Below are 27,401 nucleotides of genomic sequence, written 5' to 3'. Positions count from 1 at the left end.
TAATAACAGATTTCTCATTAGCAAAAATATATGGCAAAAGACAGTGACATAATGTTTTTAAGGTTTTAAGAAAGATGATCAAGTTAGAATTTTGAACAGAACTTCAGTATCATTTAAGTATAAGTAGAAATAAAGACCTTTTCAAAGACTGAGAGAATTGATTACTCATAGAACTTTGTAGAAAAAAAAAATTTAAAGAATGTGCTTCAGGAGGAAGGAAATTTAACCCTGAACGAAGAGAGAACATACAAGAATAATGGTGAGAAAAGAAATGGCTAAAATGTCAGAATCTCAATATCTGGATTAATTAAACAACTAATCACAAAGCTAGTAATTCAATTGAAGTAGAACCAAGTACAGGATGTCATAAATATTTAAGATATGAGAAGGGAATTTGGAGTTAAAATGTTGTCTTTGGATTGTTTGAGAGGAGGGAAGAGATTTTAATTAATTTTCTATGCTAATCAAATGTGCTTATTAATAATTGAAGAGTAACCTCTAAGCCACCAAAGTATTCAATCTCTGAGGTGTGTCACAATCACCCAGAGAGCTTGTAAAACAAAGGCCCTGGTTCCCACCTGCAGAGGTTCTGAATTAGTAGGTTTAGGATGGAACCCAAGAATAACTTCCCCTGTGATGCTGATGCTGCCTATCTGGGGACCACACATTGAGACTTACTACACTAAAGGACTAGAATCAGAATATTCAATTTCCAAAGCACTGGAGGAAAAGGGAAATTCTAAAAAGTCCATTCCATTCAATAGAAGGCCAGAAAGAAGGGGTAATGGGACAAAGAAAAAGCACACATATGAAGCAAAAAACAGGACAGAAAAAAGTGCAAACATATCAGTAATCACAGTAAACATAAATGAATAAAATTTGCCTATTAAAATATAAAGATTCTCAGTATGCTCAGTATTAATACAGATTCTCTGTATTAAAAAGAAGTCTTGGGCGCCTGGGTGGCTCAGTTGGTTAGGCGACTACCTTCGGCTCAGGTCATGGTCCCGGAGTCCCAGGATCAGGTCCTGCATTGGGCTCCCAGCTCCATGGGGAGTCTGCTTTTCTCTCTGACCTTCTCCCCTCTCATGCTCTCTCTCACATGAATGAATAAAATCTTTAAAAAAAACTAAAAAGAAAATAAAAAGAAATCTTGCTAGGTGCTTTTATAAGAAATATTAAAATGACTTAGAAAGTTTTAAGTAAAAGAGTGAAAAAAAAAGATGCCAGATATATTCCAAACAAAAGAAAGCTTGCTTATCTATATTAATACTAGACAAAATTGATTTTCACTCAAAAAAAGGATAAAAATCAGTACATCGTGATAAAGGGAAGAGTCATGAGGAAGACAACATGATTGGAATCTACACACTTAGCTAAATAGTTTCAAAATATCTAAAGTCAAAGTGAACAGAATTACAAAGTAGGATTACAAATCTGCCATGAGAGGTGGAGATTTTTAGGACACGCATCTCAGAAAATAATAGCTTAATTAGACATTAAATAAATAAGCATAGAAAACATTTGGCCAATAGAATTCATAAGCTTCGTCTAAGAGATATATGTATTAGAATCCTGCAGTCAACGAATCCTGCAGTCAACCAAGAGAATAAAATGTTGAAGCATATATACATTTATAAGAATTGATGACTTACGGAAAAGAAGTCTTAAGCAATGCCAAGACTTAATACCATGCAAACTTCTTTGCAATCACATTAGGAGTCAATAATAAAATGAACGCAGAATAACAGGAACAAGCATCACAAACTTTGCATTTAAGTGTATTCTCAACAAATATGACACTACATTAATTAAAAATGATAACACTTAGAAAATATTTAAAAATGAATAAAAATAAGGGGTTCCTGTGTGGTTGAGCATCTGACTCGTGGTTTCAGCTTAGGTCATGATCGCAGGGTCATGGGATTGAGCCCTGTCTTGGACTCCATGCTCAGTGTGGAGCCTGCTCAAGATTCTCTCCTTCTCCTCCTGCCCAACCCTCTCTGTTTCTCTCTTTAAAAAAATTGTAATTAGATGTTTTTTTTTAAATGAATGACAATAAAAAGCAGTAGTACCAATCATAACAGGTGGGACTCAGCTAAAGCACTTTGTAGAGGAAAAAATATAGCCTTAAAATGTGCATCTTAGAAAAACTTCACAGTTTATATTGGGAGGCTATTTTTAATATAAAAAATGAACAAGAATATGGTAAGAAAGGAAAATACAGATGTTCTTATCTATTAATATAAATGCAGAACTCCTTAATAAAGTATTTTCAAAATGAATCTATAAATGTATAAAAGTAATCATGATTAAATTTGGTTAATCTAATAAAGGTTTAATACTAGAAGAAGGTCAATATAATTCACAAAATGAAAAAAAGTAAAAGAAGAAAACCCATACAACGCTCAATTCATACAGGAAGGATGTGGAAAAATAAATTCAACACTCATTGAAACAAATCTCTTCCAATCTAGTAATAAAAGACTTCTTCTTAAACCTAATAAAGGATATCCATGCCATATTACATTCAGTGTCATATTTAATAGTAAAATATAAAATATCAGAATTATTCAGGCAAGAGGTGTCAATCAAACCTTATGAATATGACTAGCCTCTACCAGAAAAGTGAAAGTAGAACCATTAAGGGAGACTAAAGTCTAGGGAAGGAAGAAAAAGGAACCCGGGACAATAATTTATAGTTTATCAATTGTGAAGTGCAGTTTGGAAAAAGGAAACTGAGGAGAGAAACAGGGATGATGGCAGATGAGAGTACCCAGTGGCGGGGGAGAGGGGGCTATTTAGGCAAATGCATGTGCAGCTAATAACAGAAAATGCAAAAAGCCCTCATGCTTTGATTAGCCGACCTTATGCCACCAGACAAATTCAGACCCCTAGGAGAACACGACAGAAAATATCAGTTATGTTCCTACTTCATAACTGCTCATTAGTGAGTCCACAAATGCAGATGAAGTCACCCTTGCACAGTGAAATTTTATAATCTACCAAGAGCTGTGAATGCACAAAAACTAAAAAGTCTTCTCAAGATCCCTGAGAACTAGGAATTAAATGGAACCCAGCATCTCTGGGTGTGTTTCCAGCAGGGGTGTAGTCTCTGTTATGTGGGGGTGGGGGGTGCATCACTGCGGAAGGAGACTAGGAGGGACTCAAGGTGGAAGAGACAAGAGTGAGTTACCTTTGGTCTCTAAGCAGCCTGTTCACATTGACCTTGGAGTGAAGTAATAGAAGCCCTGTAGTTTATGCATACATCCTGCCTGCTTTTCCATTCCTTAATCCTTTCAATTCCTTATGTTAGCCTTCATTCAGCTACCTCGATGATGCAGGATAGAGTTTTCCTGCCTTTGTTATGGATTTGATTTAAGAAAAGGCAGCTTTCTGGATTTTGTTCTGGGGGACTTCTTCCCTCTTGAAGTTCCATTATAATCCCATGGGTGGCAAATACTGCCTTTAGGAAGAAGGTGCAAAGACCAAGTCCATAAGCCTCTATGAGGACAGACGGTGCTTAGCATTTTAATGAGAGAGGGAAATACTACTATTGCATGCAGTTAGGAGGCACCTTTTCCTTCATCAAGTCTGAATGCCCTTCTGCCCATGCCATCCACCACGTGCATCTAGTACATCTCATTTATGTATTCTCCGGAGATCTGATACTTGTGCAAACATTTCTCCAGTCTAGCTCATGTAGAAATAAAGTGATCCATGCAGTGATGTTCCATATAATGGAAGCCTTCTGCTTTCAGCACTTATACCTTCAAAATGTATGTCCTTTTTGATAAAAATATAATAATAGTCTCACTTAAAAAATACCAAATAGCTCTGAGAGAGAGCATGAGCAGGGAGAGGCACTGAGGAAAGAGGAAGACAATCTTCAAGCAGACTCCCTGCTGTACACGGAGCCCGACGCAGGCTCCTGAGATCATGACCTGAGCCGAAATCAAGATTCAATTCTCAACTGACTGAGAAACCCAGGTGCCCCAGGAACTTGATGTTTCTACCTTATATATCCAACACTGGTACAAACTGCTCTACCTAACCCCTAATTAGCTGGCTAATACTCCATTGTTTGGCTAGACAGCCTATTGAATCATTACACTACTGATAGACATCTAGATTGCAAAAATTAATTTAAAACCACAGCTGAAGAAAATTTCATATGCTTATCTAAGACATCATGCAGAGCCAGTGCAGTGGCTGTTAATTCAGTATAATCACCAGACCTTGACCACTGGGGTGGACACATGGTCTGCAATGGGCTCCCTAGTAATGCACAGAGGGGCATGTCAGACTACAACCCCCCTTCTACTCTGTACATGATAACTGAAGCCAGAGTAAGCAGGATCTGAGATACAGACAAAAAGTACACCCCTGCACTAAAAATCTGGCAGAAGGAAATCTGTGCTTAGTTCTAGGCATATAAACTATTTACTTTACTTGCTTGGGTCCTCCACAAGATGTCTAGCTTTCAACAAAAAAAAGTATGACATCTACAAAAAGGCAAGAACAAATATGCTCCGAAAAGACAAATCACAATCCAAGCAAGACTCTTATGTGACGCTTATGTTGGAACTATCTGACAGGAAATTTAAAAGATGATGATATTTTAAGGGCTGTAACAGAAAAAGGTGTACAATATGAAAGAGTAGATGGATTATTTCAGCATAGAGATGGAAACTATATAAGGAAGACTCAAACAGAAATGATGGAAATGGAAACACTGTGACAGAGACACAATGCTTTCAGCAAGCTCATCATACTAACACAATCAAGGGAATGATCGATGAACTTGAGTATAAGTCAACAGAAATGACCTAAACTGAAACACAAAGATAAAACTGAGCCAATTCAAAAAAGAAAATATTCTCACACACACACACACACACACACACACACACACACGGATGAAAGACTGAAATATGAGAACTGAAACCATGAAAATCCTAGGAGAGAACACAGGCAGTAACTTTTCTGACATCAACTATAGCAGATTTTTTCTAGATACTTCTCTGATGCAAGGGAAACCAAAACAAAAAATAAGCTATTGGGAATATATCAAAATAAAAGCTGCTGCAAAGTGAAGGAAACAATCAAAATAACTAAAAGGCAATCTATGGAATGGGAATAGATATTTGCAAATGACATATCCAATAAAGGATTAGTATCCAAAATATATAAAGAACTCATAAAATTCAACACCCCAAAACCAAATAATACGATTAAAATATGGGCAGAAGACATGAAGATGTATCTCCAAAGAAGACATCCAGACGGCCAACAGACACATGAAAAGATGCTCAGCATCACTCCTCATCAGGGAAATCCAAATCAATACCACAATGGGATATCACTTCATACTTGTCAGAATGGCAAACTCAACAAGACAAGAAACAACAGGTATTGGCAAGGATGTGGGGAAAAAAGGAACACTCGTGCACTGTGGGTGGGAATGCAAACTGGAACAGCCACTGTGGAAAACAGGGTGGAGTTTCCTCAAAAAGTTAAAAATAGAACTTCCCTACAACCCAGCAATCACACCACTTGGGTATGTACCCCCAAAATACAAAAATACTAATTCAAAGGGATACATGAATCCCTATGTTTATTGCAGCATTATTTACAATAGCCAAGATATGGAAGCAGCCTGATTGACTGATGAATGGTTAAAGAAGACATAGTATGTATTCATATAATGAAATATTATTCAGCCTTAAAAAAGGACAAAATCTTGCCACAATGGCATAGATGGAGCCAGAGGGTATAATGAAATAAGTCAGTCAGAGAAAGACAAATACCATGATTTCACTCATATGTGGAATTTAAGAAACAAAGCATATGAAGAAAGGGGAGAAAAAGAGAGACAAATCAAAAAACAGACTCTCAATAGCAGAGAACAGGCAGATGGTTGTCTGAGAGGAAGGGAATGGGGGTAGGTTAAATAGATATTGTGGATTAAGGAGTGTGCTTGTCGTGATGAGAACCAGGTACTGTACGGAACTATTGAATCACTATATCATACACTTGAAAATAATAGAACACTAAATGTAAACTAACTGGAATTAAAATTAAAAACTAAAAAAAAATATTACTGAGTATCTAAAAACTACATAACAGTATCAAAGTATCTAACATATGCACAGTTTGGATGTTGGAAAGAAAAGAGAAAGAGAACAAGAGAACAAAGAAGTATTTGAAGAAGTAATGGCCAAAATTGTCCAAGATAAAGACAGACACTGAGCCACAAGTTCAAGAACAGATGACACGGGATAAACACCCAAACAACAACAAACAACCCTACACAACTAGGCATGCCCTATTCAAACTGCTGAACACAAAAGAAAAGAGAAAATCTTGGAGGCAACAATAATTACTGAAAGACACATTACACAAAGAAAAACAACAGTAAAAGTTACAGAAGAATTACATCAGAAACCATGTAAGGCAGAAGGCAGTGGAGTGACATTTTTAAGTGCTAAAAGGAACAACATTATTTTAAAGATACTACTTATTTGAGAGAGAGAGAAAGAGAGAGAACAAGCGGTGGGGGGAGGGAGAGGGACAAGCAGACTCTACAGTTAGTTCAGAACCTAACATAGGGTTTGATCCCAGGACCCCAAGATCATGACCTGAGCTGAAATCAAGAGTCACCCAGGTGCCCCTAAACGGAATGACAGTTTTAAGGGCAAGGTTGGGGTGGGGAAGGACCTTCAAAACAAAATTCTATACCCAGTGAGATTATCTTTCAAAACTGAAAAAGAAATACTGTCTCAGACGAACAAAACTGACCCAAGTTCATGGCTGATGGAACTCTTCAAGCAAGTTTAGGCATAAGAAATGTTATACAGTTTGGAAACCTGGATCTACACAAAGAAACAGAGCATCAGAAATGGGAAAAGTGGCAATAAAATAAAAATGAAAAACATATTTTTTTCTTATTTGCAATTGCTCTAAAAGGACACTTTTGCTCTAAAGCCTGAATAGTAATTCTGTATTATATGTTTATCAAACATGTAAAATTAAATGCATGACAACAGCACAAAGAATAGGAAGGAAAACTATTGAAAGTCCTTACCCCATAAAGGAAGTGGTATAACATTTGAAGGTTCATTACGATGAATTGGGATTTATATTTTTAATGTAAGAGCAATGACTTAAAAATAAGAGGCATAAATAATAAGTCAACAGAGAAGTAAAATGGAATTAAAAAGTAGTTCAAAGTGTCATCTCTCCACGTTCTTCTTGTGACCCTGCGGGCCCACTGCCCTATCTAGTCACTCTCTCCAGAGGTCCCCAAACCTGTGGCTTATAACTTCAAATCACATATAAAGTAGCGCAACATCCTAGTGACAAGAGCAGGGTGGGTGGGTCATGTAGACCTGAGATTCTACACCAGCCCTGCTTCTCATGAGCTGTGTGATCTTGGGCAAGTTTATGTCCATGGAGCCTAAGCTTTCTCCTCTGCAAAGGAGTGGGAATGGTACCTATCTCAGAAATGTATTGTAAAGATTAAATGAGATAATCCAGGTAAGTTTTTATCTCAGGACTCAGCACGTAGTAAGTGCTCGATAAATATAGTTTAGTTTATTTATGACCCTTACAGCACTGTTTCAAAAGCACTTTTTAGGGGCACCTGGGTGACTCAGTAGGTTAAGAGTCTGCCTTCGGCTCAGGTAATGATCTTGGGGTTCTGGGATCCAGGTCCGCATCGGGCTCTCTGCTTGGCAGGGAGTCTTGCTTCTCTCTCTGCCCCTCCCCCCTGCTCGTACTCTCTCTGTCAAATAAATAAATAAAATCTTTTTTTTTAAAGTACTTTTTATATGTTTTTATCTCCTTTGTCCCCCACTGGAGTGTATGCTCAGCAGCAGCAGACCCTGGGTCTTATTTATAGTTGTACACTTATCTTCTAGCCAATAAGCAGTACAGGCAGGCACACAGTGGACATAAGTGCAGTGTTTTCCAGAAAATAAAATGGTGCATGAATGAAAGCTTTGGGTGTTTTCCCAACTCATCAAGAGATATGACCCATAGCTATAGCAGGCATGAGTTTAGTGGAAATGTTCTTGTTGCTTCCAGCTTCTTTACATGCCAGATCCTTGCAACACCCACAGGTTTTCCTTCGCGCGCTATCTACTCTCTTTCCCCCCCTGGAGGTTGTAGACTTACATAGCCGCCATCTCAGAAAGAGCAATATCCTTTCTTCAGACAGAAGCCCTGTCGGTTGGTCCATCAAAGCATTTCCAAAATTGATAGGTTAAGGAAAGAAAGAATGGGAAAGTCTGTGATCTCAAAGTTCTTGTCCTAAATATGGGCGCCTGTTAAAAGACACGATTTGGAATCTGTGGATTTATATATTTACATCTGTAGCACCAGGAGCCTCCCACAGGAGAGGATGGCAAATGCCAGTGTTCAGCCCTGTAAGGAAAATGCTGCCTAATGTGACCAAATTAAGTTCTCCCTTTGGGAAGCATTTTAAGGAGGGCACTCCCAACTGCTGAGTAGGAGAGGTTTTCAAAATTCTTTCAGGGGCACCTGGGTGGCTCAGTGGGTTAAGCCTCTGCCTTTGGCTCAGGTCATGATCCCAGGGTCCGGGGATCGAGCCCCGCATTGGGCTCTCTGCTCAGCAGGGAGCCTGCTTCCCCGCCCCTTCTCTGCCTGCCTCTCTGCCTCCTTGTGATCTCTGTCAAATAAATAAAATCTTAAAAAAAAAAAAAATTCTTTCAGTGAGGAGAGTCCAGCGCTGTCACCGCTCCTGAATTCTCTAAAGCCACTCACATAGGTTTTTGTGTGCCCTAGGCACACATCCTTTCACCATTCCTGTGAAGAATGACCAGCAGTGGCTCTTCGGTGCTCTGGCTTAATGAAGCACATCACCACTGCCCTGATGGGAGGACTGCAACAGTGAGCCAGCGAGCAGCCTCCTTCAGGAGAGAAAGCTGTGGACTTAAAAAAAAAGAGAGAAAGAAAAAAAATGGGAGCGGACACCTGGGTGGCTCAGTCGGTTAAGCATCTGCCTTTGGCTCAGGTTATGATTCCAGCGTCTGAGGACTGAGTCCCACCTCGGGCTCCCTGCTCAGTGGGGAGTCTGCTTCTCCCTCTGATCCTCTCCCTATCGTTTCCCCCCCAACCCTTCTCTCGCAAAAATAAATAAATAAAAAATACAGTTAAAAAATGGGAGCCTGTAAATACTTCTCTAACACATTAACAGGGACACACTTAGCTATATAGATCTTTGAACATTATTAAGTCCATATATTTTTTATAGTATAATTTTATGGGAGATTATAAGAAACCTGAAGGGGAAAAAGGTGTAACTTGTGCATACCAGGCTTGCAGCCCCAAAGAGGGAGGAAAAACCAATCCTTACTTTGAAGGTAGAGGTTGAGTCGCTGCTAGCATTCATTTCAGCCCTACATCCCTTCCCTGGAAATAAATTATAGTAACTTGCATGGTTTGAGTTAAGGGAAACTCGTCCCTTTGATGTGTGGGTGATGTACTGGGGAGGGGAAGACAAGAAAGTTGATGTGTTGGGCTATAAATCTCAACTAAAGGATGTTTGGGACTGTTCGGGCACCTCCCAGCCGTGACATGACACAGTTAAGAGCTGGCCAGTTGGATGACATCAGCTCGTCACCCCTGAGAGAGTACTACAGCTATAGGTGGGTTGTGATTTACCCCCCACTTTGCAAGAGGTGCTCAGCTGACTCGAGAGCACAAAGCAAACCACTGACAGCAGAGAAGCCAGTCCTGCTGGCCATGTGTTCAGCTCAACAGATTTACAGGAAGCCAGAAAATAAAAACACACACCATGAAAAGCCCGAGGACAGAACTCTACGTGACTCATATGCTCAGTCTAAAACCTTTCCTCCTCCCTCATAACCCCCTGCCCCTGCTCTGTGAATCATCATCTCCCTAGAAAAATAAAATGTCATCCAATCACCACATCCAAGCTTAGACTTCATTTTAAAAAAAAAAAAAAAAAAGAGTTTTCCCATCTCTCAGCTCTCCACTGATTTCCATTTATATGTGTTGAGTGATCACTCTGACCGGGCATTTTGTTAGATGTTGCAGGACGCAGGAAACAAACAAGCATACCCATGGTCCCACCATGTGAGGAGTTTCCAGTCGCTTTGGGAACATGAGCACCTTGGACCATCTTCTTTGTTTCTAGATGCAGTGCATGGCTTATGAAATTTTTCTCCCGCACCGTCCCGAGTGGCAACAAGTGACCATAGATCCCTGAGAGCCTGGGAGGTAGGCTGTGTTTCTGAAGTGGCTTTATCAACCTCCTGCAAACCGTCCTGTACTCCTGTCCTTGGGCAGAGTGGGACCGAGTTCAAGTCACCCGCAGAGAGAGTGACTTTGGCTAAATTACCCAGTAGCCAGTGCAAGCGAGAAACATTCAACATCACACAGAGGTTTACAGCTCACTACTGTGTGCTTGACCCTGATCTGGAAATTGGGACACATCGGTACACAAAGCAGGCAACGATCTTTACCCTCGTGGAATTTACATTGTAGCAGAAGGGATACTAAAAGCGTAAATAAGTCAGTCAGCGAGGGAGCATGTTAGGAGGTGGTGAATGCTGTCAGGGTGGTTCTGATTTGAGAAGGTGAAATCTCAGTCCAGGCAGGAAAGAACTAATGGGGGGAGTCCAGGGGACATGTGGGGAGAAGCATTTTTAGGCTGAAGCGAGAGCCAGAGCAAGAGGCCCTACATGAGAGCATGCTTCGCACCATTCCTGTGGAGGAATGCTAAGGAGAACTGGGTTAAACAGGAAGAGAAGAGGACAGGAGGCGAGAACAGCGAAGGGGACCCAGCTGGTGTCAATCAGTGGGTCTGTGTAAGGGATCTGACCTTTGCTCCATGTGAAATGGGGAGCCATGTCAGAGTTCTCAGCAGGGGCAAGATCCAGTTTGTGTTTTAGAAGAAAAACTCAAGGGACTTCTAGTTTTAGCTCCAACATGAAAAAATATGGAGAGGTGTTATTTCCACTTTTGCAACAAGAAAAAGCAAAATGGACAGAATATCAATATTTCTTAGAGCCATCAGACAACTGACGTCCCAGGGAGAGCTGCCTCTCTGTAAGGCTCGATGAGACCTGCTCATCTGGGGCAGAAGCTGCTGGAGCCATGAACTGGTAGGGACACCTAAACAGTTATTCTAGCAAACTCTTAGAGGCTGAGTGTGGAGTAGCACGAAATTTAGAAGCCCCTGGGCACCACAGTCTTAGGGGGCCCTCCACACTTTCATACCCTAGAAACCCCAGCCATTTCTCAAGGTGAAGAGCCAAGAGAGATCTCCCCATGGGCCTTGAAGGGGGAGGAAATTAACCACTGTGAAACCCAGTGGCCCACCAGGAAGTGTGAAGGGCTTTGCCTGAGCCTTATTTTGGCTAAGGGAAGGGAATTCCTCCCCTTCTAACTTACCCCACCTAAACAAGGAAAAAACAGTAACAGAGTTAGTGCTTTAAGGAAACAGAGCAAGAATGCTACTCTCAGCAAAGGGAGTAGAGTGCATGGGGAGAAAAAAGCTATACCATTCTGGAAACACTTATGAAGATCCCAGTCCTGACACACAGGCCCAATAAGAGACTAAGATTTAACTGGAAAATAACAGACCATTGCTCCTACCCCATGCCTTACCAGTGCACCAACAAAGATCTGGTAATAGTAACACTAGGATACAGCTAGTGTTACAGACATGACTCTCTCTGAGGAGGAGTTTTTAGGGAAGCCAAAAATCAAGAGGAGACAGAAACAAGGACCTCAGAAAAACTTGAAGCCTCTGGGACCTACAGTTAGAACAGACATTAAACACAGTCCCTCTTCTAATCAGACTAACAGAAATGCTCACACTGAAGACCTAGTCTCCTCAGTTTCTATTACCTGATATAACATGTCCTGATTTCAACAAAAAAATTAAGGGTGTGCCCAAAGGCAAAGAGAAACAGTCTGGAGAGGCAAAGCAAACACCAGAACCAAACTCAGATAGGACATGGATGTTGGAATGACCACACAGGGAATCAAAAATAACTATGATTAATATGTCTGTAACTTTATTTGAAAAGCAGGTAGCATGCAAGAACAGATGTGTAATGTAAGCAAAGAAATGGAAACTTTAAGAAAGGTCAAAAGGAAATGTTAGAAATAAAAACACTGTAACAGTAACAAGGAATGCCTTTATTGGGCTCATCAAGAGACAGGACACAGTCAAGCAAAAAAATCAGTGAGTTTGAAGATATGTCGATAGAAAGATCTCTAACTGACATGGGAACAGAAAAAAAAATGAAACAAAAACATCCAAGAACTACAGGACAATGAGGAAAGGTGTAACATATGCATAAATGTAACACCAGAGAAAGAAGAAAGAGCAGAATCTATATTTAAATAACAGCCAAGAACTTTTGAAATTAATGACAGACATGGAAACACAAACCCAGGAAACTGAGAGCACCAAGCAAGACTGAACACACACACACAAACACCTAAGCATGTCATGTTCAGGCTTCAGAAAGCCAAAAAAGAGGAAAATCTTGAAACTCAGAAGGAAAAAACAAGTTGCTTATAGAAGAACAAAGAAATAGAAGCAGATTTCTCATTAGAAATTATGCAAGCATGGAGAAAGTGGAGTGAACTCTTTATTAAAGTGTTGATGGAAAAAAATCCTGCCAACCTGGAACTCTACAGCCTACAAAATTGTTTTCTAAAATTGAAGGGGAAAAAAAATTAAGATTTTGTAGAGAAAAACTGAGGAAATCCATTACTAGGTGACCTTCCCTGCAAGAAATGTTGAAAGTTCTTCACGCTGAAGGAAAATGATACGGGTCAGAAACTTAAATCTATATAAAGAAAGAAGATCAGAAAAGAATAAGTGAAGGTAAAAGAAAATATTTATTATTATTATTTTCAATTGATATGAATATGACTTTTTGTTTAAAGAAATAATAGGAATAATGTACTGGGTGATTTTAAAATATGGATAAATAAATGAGTAACTTCCATGTCAGAGGAATAGAGGGAGAAATTGAAAATACTCTGACAAAAGGTATTGGGGTGGGGTGCCTGGGTGGCTCAGTGGGTTAAGCCGCTGCCTTCGGCTCAGGTCATGATCTCAGGGTCCTGGGATCGAGCCCCACATCAGGCTCTCTGCTCATCAGGGAGTCTGCTTCCCTTCCTCTCTCTCTGCCTGCCTCTCTGCCTGCTTGTGATTTCTGTCTGTCAAATAAATAAATAAAATATTTTTTTAAAAAAAAGGTATTGGGGTTAGAAAATGAAGCAGCATAGTGCTTTTTAATGATGGATTTAGAGTAGCTTAAAATAGACATTGTAAAAAAAAAATATATATATATACACACACACACATTGTAGGCTTCTACTTTAGAGAACAGGAAGAACACATCTTTCCCTATTACTCCTGTTAAATATAACTGAAAATGTTAGAAATGGTTTATTAAATGAACCTAAGAAGATTCTGGACATTGGAGAGAAAAGGGGAGACAAACTAAAGACCCCAGGATCTGGGGAAAGCAATGGTAGTGAGTTTCCTGGATTTTCTTGTGACCATGTATTTCACAGAGTTAGACTTAAGCAGGCCAGCAACTCGGAAATGGCAAGAAGCATAGACCAAAAAATCCAAAATAAAAATAAAAACAAAGTCTGCTTTCTCTAATTGAATGACCAGAAAACAGGCAGCCTCGTAGGACAGAAAAATTTAATAAATAACCTCTCTATTCCAGCTGAACATGACAGATCTGAAAAACACACTATTAGTAGAATTGAAAGACAAGCCCAGAAAGCATGTAACTAATAAAGGACTTGTATCCAGAGTATGCAAAGAACTCTTAGCAATAAGAAAATAAACCAATTTAAAAATGGGCAAAAAAAATCTGGGCACTTCAATAAAGAAGATATATACTCAGCATGTCTTTAGGGAAATGAAAATTAAAATGAGAGAGCACATAAATATCTACTAGAACTGCTAAATTCCTAATTGCTAGATTGCTGAATCGCTAAAACCCCAAAATTTTTGGTGAGGTGAAGGAACAACAGGAACCTTCTGGCAACAATGGAGAACAACAGACAGCACTTTGGAAGATAATTTGGTGGTGTTATACAAAGCTAAACTTACTTTTATACCATTTAGCAATCAGGTATTTATCCCACCTAATAGAAAATTATGTCTACACAAGACCTGAAGACAAATGTTCATAGCAGCTTTATTTGTAATCAGCAAAAACGAGCAATGACTAAGATTTCTTTCAATAAGTGAGTGGATAAACACCCATACAATGGAATACTATTCAGTGATAAAAAGGGATGAGCTGTCAAGCCAGAGCGATGCAAAGACACAGATAAAATCAGTAATATATACTGCTAAGTAGAAGAAACCCACCCAAAAAGCTGTATGATTCCAATTACACGACATGCTGGAACAGGCAAAACGAAAGCAGGGGTAAATAAATACAACACTGGTTGCCACAGTTTGGGGAAGGGGAGGAAGGATTGGATTGAATAAGTGAAGCACAGGGGAGTTTTTAGGGCAATTGAACTATTTTGTAAGATACTCTAATAATGTATGCATGCCACTCTACATTTGTTAAATTCCATAGAAATGTATAATGTGAGAAAATGTAACGTATGCAAATTTTTAAAAATATCATCTAGGACACTGGGGGACCCCTAAGTGGAATGCAATGTAGCTGTCGTACAAATAAAGGAAACAACCTCACTAACAGAGGTGGAGGTAGAAGGTGCTGACTCAAGTGACTCTGAAAATGAATGGAATCCGGAAGACTAAAGGCAAAAAGGAACAGCTTTGCCCATGAGCACTGTGCTCTAGGTGATAAGGTTGTTTCCTGTGGGATGCAGGTTAACCATTTTGAAACTAATACACAGGCACACTAGAAGTGAACAGTTAAGTAAACGAGTGACAGATGACAGAGGCCAGGTTTCTCACTGATGGAGTGGGAAGTAATAGTAAGCAAGGGGAACTGGCCAGAATGATCCCTTTGGTCATAGATTCGATCTGGAGATACCAGTATGCACTCATGTTTAGCTTAATGTAGATACAAGGGGTTACATACAGGATTATCTCTAGATGTGTGGATATACATGATACTCATGTATACACACACATATTTCCTTGCTCTATTGGCTGATAGTGCCTGGAATCAATGACACTCAAGGATCAAGGACACACCTCGAGTCCAGATTTTGGTTTCTAAATACCATTCTCTAATAAAAGGAAGCAGGACTCCCTTGGAGAAATGGCAGATTTTAGGACTGGGGCAGGAAATATGCAAGACACACCTAGAACATCTTATAGTGCCAGGAGGTAAGAAACTGTTAACACACACACACACACACACACACACACACACACACATGGGGCTATGTCAAAGGGACACAAAAGTCAACTGAAAGAGCTCCAAAGAACCAAAGGAGCAACAAGATGAGTAAAGTAATATTGTATTATTAACCAACATGAGAAATAAATATATACGAGTCCACACTGATATAAAAACTAGGTAGATAGATGGCAGACAAATCTCTTATGCAGAAAAATAAAATAATTTTCAAAATAAATCAAATAACTTATTATTGTTTCCGTTCCCATCAAGGAAGTAGCACATACCTTCCTACTCTTCAAGTGTGGACTACACATAGTGATTTTTCCTCCCAAGAACACAATCTAGAAAGATTCACAAAAGGGCAACTTTACAGTGGAAAAACCTCAGCCAGGTGATGAAGGTCAACATCACCAGAGATAAGGCATGCTCCTCGCATGAATCCTTGAAACGATGTGACGAGAATGGCCCCGTACCTCCGTCATCCTCCTTCCCCAAAGCTGTAACTCCAGTCTTATCAACAGAAAAGCATCACACAGACTGTACCAGAGAGATATCTTACAAAATACCTGCCCGATATGCCTCAAAACTGCTAACTTCAAAAGCAAAACAGCAGAATGTCCACCGCTGAGAGGAGCCTAAGGAGACAAGGCAACTAAATGCAGTAAGGTATTCTGGGTGGAACTGATAAGGGACATAGAAAAACTAAGAAAATTTGATTAAGTATGGACTTCCGTTGATAGTAACAGATCAACTTCAGTACCTTACCTGGAACAAATGTAGTATACCAACATAAAATGTGAGTAATAGGGGAAACAGAGTAGGGTGTGTGGGAACTCTGTACTATCTTTACATCTTCTCCATGAATCTAAAATTTCTGAAATAAGTTGATGTAAAACAAACTCCTCTGATGCCCTCTGCTGAGAACAGGCCGAGGCAGTGGGGACAGAGGCAGGAAGGCCTGTTGGAAGGCTACGGCCGTAACACAGTGGAGGTGGGGGTGCTCGCACCAAAGTGGTGGCAGCAGCAGGCGGTGAAAACTGAAAGATGCTGGGTGTATTTCCAAAGGCTGATCTCTGAGCAATCAGAATTTTAGAGTGCTAGAGGAGGAAACTTAAGTCCTTGCTGTTTGTAGATATTCTGTCTCTACAAGGGCATTTCTGCCAAAGCACCTCTGTTCCTTAGGCAGCATACCTAATAGGTGGTACATAATAGTTGCTGAATTAAATCCTCCATGCCTTGTGATGAGATCCTGCACACCCTCTTCCTTCAGTCTGGGCACAGCACCTCGCAGAACACTGATAACAAGCAAATATAACTCCCCCCTACTTATCAAAGGACACTTTCCTTTAAATATCCACCTAATTGGGGTGCCTGGTTGGCAATGTGGGTTCAGTATCCAACTCCTGGTTTTGCCTCAGGTCATGATCTCAGGGTTGTTGGGCTCTGTGCTGGATGTGGAACCTACTTAAGATTCTCTCTCTCCCTCTAACTCTGCCCCTCCCCCCAACATGCATGTGCATGTGTTTGTTCACTCTCTCTCAAATAAATAATAAATAAGATCCACCTAAATAACTTTCAGACTGATTGATATTTACATCTGCACTGTAAAACTTACTGATGAATCCCACAACCCACAGAACACTGAAGGCCAGTAATGTTTTCTTTCAGGCCAGTAAGATATTTTTAATTCCTTTTTATTACACTCCTGATCAATCCCGCCATTTGAGCTAAATGCTTAGCAGGAGGTGTTATGCTGGTTGCCCAAACTGTCTACATCAGTTTTACCTGTTGGCATAATGGATTTTTACTCAATTAAATATTGTATAAGCTGATTCAGTGTGAGTACAAACGCTGTGAGTACAGACGGAAGACGGGGGTTTCTATTACAGCCAAGTTGAATGCTGACGACGTGAGGAAGACATCGCTAAAAATACTGTGGCAGACTTAGGTATGAAATGAGAAGAGATCTGGGAACAAAGAAAATATGAACTGCTCTCAGACCGTTTCACAGGTAACTTTCCCTTTTCATTTTAAGTAGAATTTTAAAAATCAGAAATGGGAATGGAACACCCTAGAAACCACATACTGGGCATGGCTCATGGAATAAGACCAGAGAGTTCTCATTCTTAGATTCTCGCTTAAAGAAAAGTCTTCAAAACACTGGTAATAAGAGTTCACATGTAAGTTTTATGCTATTATAAAATTACCAGAGAGCCACGTAGGTATCATTTATTACAATTTCCTGCTTAAGATTTTCAGTTAGCCAACCAACCACCTGCCAAATTTAGTTGAATTTAAAGGTTCTACTGGACTGTAACCTTCTTCCCACTCATTCCCTTCTCTTTTTCTCTCTCACCATTTTCTCCTTGTCTATACTTTTAAATGATATCCAGGATCTTGTAGGTGATCCAGATAGATTTCCTATAGAAAGCTGCAGAGGATTTGAAAAGTTTTATCACAACAGACTTCATTTCCTTGAAGACAGGACATTGCAGGGCATAAAGAATGCTCCAGGCCTTATGGGTTGATGTTATTACAGGAGTCAGTCTTGTCTAGCAGAGAGGAAACTGTGAAATGACCTTGCTGAAGATTCCAGAGTTATGAAAAAGATCAATAAAACTTGACACGTGCCATTTCCTACTTGCTTACCACTCTGTTGTATTTTATCTTGTTTCAAGAGTCCCCCTTCCTACCTCTTTCTTAAATACTGGTCATCCCTTCGTGCATCTGGGTGGCTCGGTTGGTTAAACATCTGCCTGCAGCTCAGGTCATGACCCCAGGGTCCTGGGATAGAGCTCCGCATTGGGTTCCCTTCTCAGCCTGCTTCTCCCTCTCCCTCTGCCTGCTGCTCGCCCTGCTTGTGCTTTCTCTCTGCATCAAATAAGTAAAATCTTTCTAAATAAATAAATAAATAAATAAATACGTACATACATACATGCACGCTGGTTATTCCTGCTGGAAGGGATGTAAATCTTTTCCAAGGATTCTCTATTGAGACTATCCACCCAGCAATTCCCATCATAGGAATCCATGTTTCTGAGACACTCTTGTGTTTCCTAACACCGGGATGTTAGTTTTGATCATTGTGTGGTTGGATGCAGTAGCATCAGACACTTCTTTTCTAACATTTCTTCCCTCCCTGACTCTCAGACTAAGTCTGGTTAGGACTCAAGGAGGGACAGAAAGTCTAGGCTTCATTAACTAGAGGATGCACATACCTCTGGCCATTGTCCTTGGTTCATGAATGAGCACATGACACCAAGGGAGTCAATGAGACTCACCCCAAGAACACTGACTGGTTATTAGGAAAGACACCTTCTCTCCTTTCTGGGATTACTGGGTGTGAGGACGCTGTACATCTAGAACTGCTAGTGACCATGATTAGACCATGTGGACAGAGCCGGCCTACGGATGAAGCCAACAGAGGAGAGAAGGACAGCCAGCATGTGGATGCCAAGGAGAAATAGAAACAGAATTTCAGTGCCATGATTAAAGCCTCGGATCATTCAATCAGTTATGTGAGCTATTAAAATCCCTTTTTTCATTAAGCCGTGTAGATTTCTGGAGTTCATGAACATAGAAGTCCCAACTACCACAGGGGGAGAAAAAATCTGTAAACGAACTAGATGCTTATCAGTAGAGGAATAGCTCATCAAATTATGATACGCAGGCATCAAAAGGAGGAGGCCATATTAGATGTATTGTCATGGAAGTTCTCCAAAATATATTTTTAAGCAACAAAGGGAAGTTAAAAATGTGTAAAGAATGATCCTATTGAAATGTGTGTGTGTGTGTATGAGAATTTGCAGGAAAAAGAATGGAAGGAATTATTCTGAAATGTTTTCCATGGTTATCATTAGGGAGAAGAGGGGGTAAGAAGTGAAGACTGTGTATAAGATAGACATTCTTTGATTTTCCCACTGTTTTTCTAGTTTTATTATAATGAGCATATCTTAATGCATTACTTACACAAATTAAAATATTTAAATGATAACAAATCCTGTTCCCAAGGTCATTACCTCGTGTCCTCATTGCTTCTCCTTCCACAATTCAGCACATCGAGAACCAACGTTCTTCTCCCCCCGTTGTCTCTGCCCGCCTCGTCAGTGGCAGCACTAATTACAGAGGAGCGATCCAAGAGCTCCCAGGTGTGGCTCCTCCTCCCACAGTCCACTTCCCTGTGTCCCAGCGGTCACTAAATTTGACCAGCTCTGCCTCCCAGACTCCTGCTGGGACTGTCCCTTTCTCTGTCTCACTTCTGCAGCTGCAGTTCAAGCTTTCATTACCTGTACAAGCGTGATCCTGTCCTACCCAGTTTCCAAGACTCCAACTCCCACAAAGAGATGTTCCTAAAATGCGTGTCTGAGCCTGTTACTCCTCACTTAACAACCTTCCGCCAAAGAAGGAATGAAGTCCAAACCCAGATGCACAGCCTGCTCAGCCTTTACGACCTGACTTCTTAACCTGCCGCTTCAGCCCTCCCTACTGTCTCCCCCAAGTGTTCACGCTCGCCAAGGGTCTCGTGGTTCCAGAACATGCCCAACTCTCTTGCTTCGGTGACTCTGCACATGCAGTTCCCCTGGCACAGCTCACCTTTCCCTGGTTTCCTTGCCTGACCCACTCCCTCCCTCTTCAAAGCTCCAGGTAATAAGCATCGTTGTTTCGGATTCTCCAGGGTGGGGCTGGGCACCGTTTTTCTGTGCCCTCTTGAAGTCCTCTGCCATGGTCACCTTCCTTAGCACACTTTGTTATTACTTTTTTTATTTATTCAAGAAAGAGAGTGAGACAGATCAAAACAGAGAGCAGGAGCAGGGGTGGGGGGGTGGGGGGAGGAGGAGGGACAGAGGGAGAAGCAGACTCCCCATTGAGCAAGGAACCCAGTGCAGGGCTTGATCCCAGGACCCTGAGATCAGGACCTGAGCCGAAGGCAGAGGCTTAACCCACTGAGTCACACAGGTGCCCTATCACATTTTATTGTAATTATCTCCTTATCTTTGTGCCTTCTTTCTAGAGTCCCCAAGTGCAGGAGGCAGAGTCACAAAGGACAGCCTCAGAGAAGAATCCTGTGTTACCATTGTTGAACTGTGAGATCTTCGAGCAAGTAACTTAAATTCTGTGCATCTCTTTCCTCATCTGTACCCAGAAGAGCATCTGACGGCAGAGCTGCGATGGGGATTAAACGTGTCAATGATGTGTCAAGTGCGTCGAAAGCACAAAGTGAGGACGGGCTATCATTCAAATCATTAGTAATCTTTGGGTCTAGTACAATGTCTGGCACTTAAGGGATGCGAATTAAATGAACAATTACTTTGTTGGATAAACTATTCTGAACAAATGCCTCTGTAAAAGCGTATATCCCCAAACAAGAGGTTCAGTTTTTAATGGAGGACTTCCTACCTCCATACAGCAAATAAGGAAAATGCCATTTTGAAACTCCGATTTCAAACCATCTGAATGCTAATCACAGTCATCCTGACATAGCTGCACATCCTGGCTCGGTTGTGATTATTCCTAGAGATTTGTAGAAAAACAGCTTCACCCAGCACTGCTCATTTGCTAGGTGGTCCGAGAGCTAGCCCCCATGTGGCACCAGTGGCTTGTAGGATTTCATACTTAACGCATTCTGGAAAGGCTGGCCGAATTATCCTCTGGCTGGATTTTTTTTCAAGTCCTGTTTCTACAACTAAGCATCCCTAAAAACGTCAAGGCAAGATGGTTTCTAGGAACTTTTTCAAGACCAGTGGGAGAGCACGAAAGCAGTTTTGTCATCTTTGTTCCTGTCATAACGTCTGTACCTGAAGTGTGCCCCCTCACCCCACCACCCTGGACCTAGACACACCGGAAACATGATAGATTAATTACAATAGTTAATTCCTGAAAGAGAAGGCTGACAGGTGGCACAGAATGAAAAGAAGGAAAGGACTGGGAAAATGAGGAAGTGGGGAAGGATGGCCTGACTTCCCAAAGGACGTGTGCCACGAATTCACACAGCTCTGGATGGGATCTCCAGGGAAGGCGAGGAGGAGCCCAGGACACCACCACGGTGAATGTCTCTCCCTCCTAGTCCATGCTAATTTTTTTCCCATTGGGCTCTGGCCCTGGAACTCATTAGGTCCCATTTTCCATGAGGTCTGGCTATGGAGAAGAGCCAACATCCAGCTTCGGATCTCCAGGGACTCGGGAGCTCAGCGAAGCAGAGCACCATGCAGCGGGCCCTCTGGAAGCCACCTACTTCATTCTGTGGCTTCCTGGTGCTGTGATCTCACTCTGGAGATCACATCCCTCTAACCTGGCCTCCCCTTTCTTTCTACTCATCATGACTGAAGGATTAGGGGCTGCCGACTTATAACAATAATGAGTCCCCTATTCCAGCAGCTCCTGAAGGAGCTGGATGCCCTTTCTGTGTGTCTTCATTAATTGTGCAGCCTTCCTGTGGGGTGGGCTGTCCAGCTAACAGTGCCTCTCAGTTTAGCAGAATGGGAGCAGGGCTGGGCAAAAGGGTAGAGATATCTGCACTGATCGGATGGGATGACACATCACCAGTGGGGCTTTGATGAGCCTCTGGGACAAATGAAATTTCATACCGTGCAGTGAATAACCCTGGGGAGCCCTATGGCCAGTAAGAACAATATACGGGGTTTCTAGGAAACGTATGAATAGACACAACTTTTTAAAAGGTATATTTAAATGATGAGAAAGGACAGGAAACATTAGCTGGGATTTGCAGGCAGAATATTTACAGGAAACATTAACTGTGGGTCTTCTCATCGCCTCCACCGTCTTATGTCACTAATTTCTGTTGTTGTTTTTTCCCCCCAGGAAGATCTCAAATGCTTTCTCTTTAACTGCATATTTCTATTGTTTCTCATTCCAGTAAATGCACTGTTCCCAGCTCTCTCAAGATCGACCCTGAGCAGGTATCAGAGGGAGTTAGGGATGTGTCAAGACTAACTCTCTAAATCGTACACTGATGTTTCTCGCTTTTGTTCTTATCCCCGACCTAAAAGCAAACTATTCAAATCATACGGACTAATCCTCCCTCAACTAGAGGGAACAGGAATGCGGCTGCTAGAGTTGTGTCTGAAATTATTAGTGTTGGAACCGGTACTTCAAAAAGATTACAGCAGGTGAAAGTCAAATGCCAGTGGCAACTAAGTTTGTCCGGGTTTAGTTTCAGACTGTGTCCTGTCAGGTCCCAGGTCCCACCCTCTCCATCACGCACGGGACAGCAGCATGTGTCAGCAGGGAAAGGCCGCCCATGCTCAGGGAAATGAAAATCACTCCCCCTGCAGCAAATGTACAATCCCTTGGAAACCACGCTCTTCAGAATCTTACAGGGAGACCCTCCCTCCTCTCCGCCACGGTTCTGATCACGGGGGCCTCTCACTTTACAGGACGACGCTTAGATGGAGTTCAGTGTGGAAAACCCTTCCCACACCCCTTCCCACACCAAACAGCGTGTAACTTCTTTTTCACAGCGTACAGTGGCTCTACAAATTCTGCCTGGGATCTGGAAACCGCGTTCTACTTAAAGACTTCTTTCAGAGTTGTATTAATTACTGCTCGCAACACCCAGGTGAGAGTGCCAACCTTATTTTTCAATTTTATCAGAAACTGAGGTTCAGAAGGGCCAAAAATATCACCACGTCAAAATATTAAATAATGCCCAAGTCAGGAATTCAATATATCCGGACCCATTTGGCATCTGATAATAAACTCTTACCCTGTGAGTGGTAAAATTATTTAGAAGAACTTCATAAATGCTTTAAAAATCATAGGATATCGTTTCACATTTATTATGTGCGATAAAGGGAATACATACATAATGAAAGAAAACAGAATATGAAGCCTGTTATTTGAACCATGAGAGAACTGGGATAAATTTATCAAGACCAAATAGAACTCAAAGAGAGAAAAAACGTTTGTGGGGAAAGGACCAAGGCGAGGGTTCTGGAATATGACGTATGCGGTAGAAGTAACAGCTGGAGCAAGTGACAAATGACACAAGGAGGGACTTAGGCAGCTGAAAACTCAGTGCTCCGCCAGGGTTCTAGGAAGAACGGCGCGTGCCTGATAGCATGACGGTAATTACTCATGGGGCATCGTTAGGAAATGGGAGAGTTCTGAGATTTTGTGACCTAAAACAAGCAGAGAGAGAGGTAGAAGGAAAGGAGAAATAATAAAGAGGAAATGAACAGAACTGATTCAAAAAGAGGTTTAAAAAAAAAGAAGAAATGAAGTGCAGGAAAAAATACCTTAAAATTTACAAAGTATTAACCAAAAGCAGGGAGGGGTTGGTTGAGTGATGCTCAGGGCGGAAACCTGCAGTTGCCTCAGGAAACAGCGCACGAGGAAGCCAGATGTGAAGTGAGTCAGATCGTCAGACCTCATTTCCCAAGGGCTCCTCCAAATCCTCTTCCATTTCTGTTTGCAAACCTTGGCTTTGTGAGATGCTCAGAATACACCTGGGCAAGTGTCCAGGAGATTTGAGCCCTGCCCCCTGCCATGGTGGACATTAGACCCTGTCCCCGCATATTTGCCTGGATTGTGATTAGGACTTCTCATTGCCAGAGTATCAATTACCACAGATGAAAGATTGACTTGACACCAGCCAAGAGAATGAAAATATTCCCAGGGACCTGGCTTTCAGGCACCGGGTCACAAGCGTCACCTCAAATGCTAGCTGATTTGAAACAAAAAAATCTCGGCCTGGTGGCTAATCTTTAATTCAGAGCGTTTCGAGGTCTAGGGAAGTTTTATAATGAGATTGTTAACAGAGACGAAGATCATAAAATTTCAAAATTTCTAGCAACACTAATGGCTAACTCCTTCTAATTAGTGATTTTTGGCAAATGGCATATTCGTATTCCATGGGGAAATGTTCCTAAAATGGAAGCAGGAGCGTGACACGCATATGTAATTCAATTTAATTTTGTTCCGTAATTTTTTTTTTAAGAAAACGTTTACAATTCTCAAAACCTGTGCCGAGAAGCACACCCTTCAAATTTTAAAATGAAGGAAACAGAGAATTTCACTTGCCTTGCTAAATAAGATGGACACCATGAAGAAATCCAGTAAGAAACTCTCTGAAATCTCTTTGCAGTCAAAATGGAAAAAGATGACCGTGAAGCCCAGGTGAACGAACTGGGGAGCCGGGTTGCAGAAAGACGTCCGCAGCAGCTTCATGCCGGCCACGGTCATCAGGAAGACGTCCCAGCTGTCGGAAGGGCGAGAAAGGACATGGTTAAAGACTGCTGCGGACTCTCAGGTGAGTTGCACCAGCTACGGTTTCGTGAGCATTTACTGTGCCAAGCTGCAACTGCCAGGGCGGGCGTGGGGAAGGGGGGCTCTGTCGTCATCCACATTTGTCAAAGGAGCAAACACAGTCTCAGAGTTTGGGTCCCTTGTCTGAGGTCTCATGGGGCGGAGCGAGGATTGAAACTCAGTTCCGGGGGACTCGAGCACAGCACGAGGAGCAGCAAATTTCCGCCCCATGATTTTCACAGTCCCCGGTCCTTCACAAGGGCACGGGGCTCCCTTGGATGCCAGCAGAAACAGAGTACGTTGTCCCACCCTAGTGTCTCCCCAGGTTACGCTTTTTTAAAAAAAAAAGAATTTATTTTTTAAAATGTTTAATTAATTTATTTATTTGACAGAGAGAGAGAGAGATCACAAGTCAGCAGAGAGGCAGGCAAAGAGAGAGGAGGAAGCAGGCTCCCCGCTGAGCAGAGAGCCCGATGCGGGGCTCGATCCCAGGACCCTGAGATCATGACCTGAGCCAAAGGCAGAGGCTTAACCCACTGAGCCACCCAGGCGCCCATTTTTCATCATATTTATTACCCCCAATGAACATTCGCTCTCTGGGCTCCCTTTTTTTCTTCCTTGCTGAAAATGATCTCATCGACTTTTTTCCCCACATGGCACTGACCTTTTTCGTGAAGGAACTCACCAAAGGAGTCTGGTAAAGAGATACCAGGGCTTTGCTTTGGGGCCTGGACTCCTGGGTGTCTCCGTGGCGGGAGTCCAGTGGGAGCATTCGTTATGCGCATAGCTCCAGTAGGTGCCAAGGTCAACAGTAAACATTCTGCCTACCTTGAGCTTGGAAGGTCAAGAACAGCTCAGAAGGGCCCGAAAGACCAACTGTGTCCTTTCTGAGGGGAGGCTTTGCCCTTTTAGGCAGATTCCTGCCCGCCTCCTTATAAAATCCTACTTGGGAACTCAAAAGACAGTAATGGGAATATGTTCTGGAGAATGATTGCCCTTAGAAGAGAGAGGTTTTCTTTCTCTGGCTAAATACAGAAACCTGCAGCTATGTCTCAGTTTCCCTGAGCTGGAAGGATCCTAGCTCTGGACCTTCATCAGCACCATTATCATCCTCTCCCGGGATGAGGGCGTTCAGAAAGTGCATTTAAAGCCTTTGCACCTAACAGGTGCAAAATTGACATTTTTGTTGCCAAAAAGATTGAACGTTAGCAATTCCACCTGCCTCCATGTGGTATCTCATGTGCCTTCAGACCCGGGGCTGCAACTGCCTTCACTCTGCTCCGGGACGTGCCCGGTGAGGTTTGCTCACGGCTCCTCTGAGAAAAACTAGCCCTTGATTACACACAGATTTGGGCTGAGCAGGAATGTTTTCCTATAACTTTGACATAAAACCTTCAGGGTTCCCGCAGCAAGGTTGAACACTGCTCCATACCCATCTTTCTTTTCCGGTGGACAACGAATGCCCCTGGCAAAAATACAATATAAAAATATGACTTTGGGTCCAGTTGGTTTTGACAACAGCCCAGAGTACAAGAATCCCTGTGGGAGGAGGACCTGGGTGGCTCAGTTGGTGAAGCGTCTGCCTTGGCTCAAGTCATGATCTCAGGATCCTGAGATCGAGCCTTGTGTCCAGCTCCCAGCTCTCCCTGCTTCTCTCTCTCCCTCTGCCGCTTACCCCCCAGCCTATGCATTCTCTCTCTCTCTCTCTCATATATAAAATCTTGGAAAAAAAAAAAAAAGAATCAGGATGGGATACCAAAGCCCAATGATAAGCCATCTCAAGATAAGGGGTATTTGGTATTTTAGGGAGGAGGGTGATTTTTCTGGGTTATTCAGGCCAAATCTAGACTGAGGGTCAACTCTAACTCTCCGTAACCATGGTTCAAATGAAAAGCCTTCATTTTATGTTTATTAATGAGGACTGGTTAAGACTATGGAAGGTCTTAAGGGCTGATGTTTACAGCCTTTGCAACATTGCAACAGTAATGGTTACAGTTAAAGTCATTCATAGATGATTGTAGGCTCAGCTGAAGGTTTAATAAAGGCTTATGTGGCAACCAGTGAACATGGGCTGGGACAGCTGCAAAACCCCCATTTGGATCAGGCTGGGAAATATACAGACCTAAAAAGATACCACGACTTACTCAGTGCTCCATCCACCCAGCCTTCTACCACTTACTAGGGAGTTGGTATTAAAAGTTAAATAAGAAACAGTCCGGTTTTTGAAGACGCGCTACCTGACTGTCTGGTACAGTGGTTCTCAACGCAGCCAGGGTGGGGGAGAGGTTTCCGTATTGGAAACAGGTTTCTAGGTACTGAAAAAAGTGAAACTGACAAAGAAGGTCCCGCTGTCCTGCTTGGGAGCAGAGGGTCTAATGGGGCACTTGAAATTACTGTCTAAGTCTTCTGATGGATGCTTCAGGAATGCAAAGGAATCGTCGGTTTGAGGCTCTAAGGAGAGTAGTTCTACTGTCATCATGTGGGATTTGAGAATATTTGGAGGTACATAGCTAAGACGCTACTTTCTGATTTAAGGGTCGAGAAAAAATTGCAGGGGATAAAGGGTATTATTACTCGAAACTGGACTCTCTCCAAACTGTTTATTTGACTCTGCCTGATTCCCAACCCTTGCATCTGTCCTCTGCCAACAGCCAGAACCGCTGGGTCTCAATCGCAGGCTTAGCATGGGATCCCAGTCCTGATGTTGGAAGGCGATGACTTTAAATCCTTCAGCTCCTTACCCCGGGGATAGCACTGCTCTGTTCTTTGCCA

General features: G+C 42.0%; 1 protein-coding gene across 3 annotated transcripts in view; it reads right to left on the bottom strand.

Moving 5' to 3' along the window:
- The window catches only part of PCNX2 (pecanex 2), a 305,450-nt gene that overhangs the window by 89,644 nt on the left and 188,405 nt on the right, over nucleotides 1–27,401 (bottom strand). For all 3 annotated transcript variants that reach the window (XM_032841083.1, XM_032841081.1, XM_032841082.1), the window contains exon 21: nucleotides 24,405–24,582. In XM_032841083.1, coding sequence (XP_032696974.1) covers nucleotides 24,405–24,582 — 178 coding nt within the window. The remainder of the gene's footprint in view (nucleotides 1–24,404; nucleotides 24,583–27,401) is intronic.

The sequence above is a fragment of the Lontra canadensis genome, unplaced genomic scaffold, assembly GCF_010015895.1.
Source record: "Lontra canadensis isolate GAN:19392208 unplaced genomic scaffold, GSC_riverotter_1.0 scaffold120, whole genome shotgun sequence".
In the NCBI taxonomy this organism is placed as follows: Eukaryota; Metazoa; Chordata; class Mammalia; order Carnivora; family Mustelidae; genus Lontra; species Lontra canadensis.
Note: the sequence above shows the minus strand (reverse complement) of the source record. Positions and strands in the feature narration are given on the sequence as shown.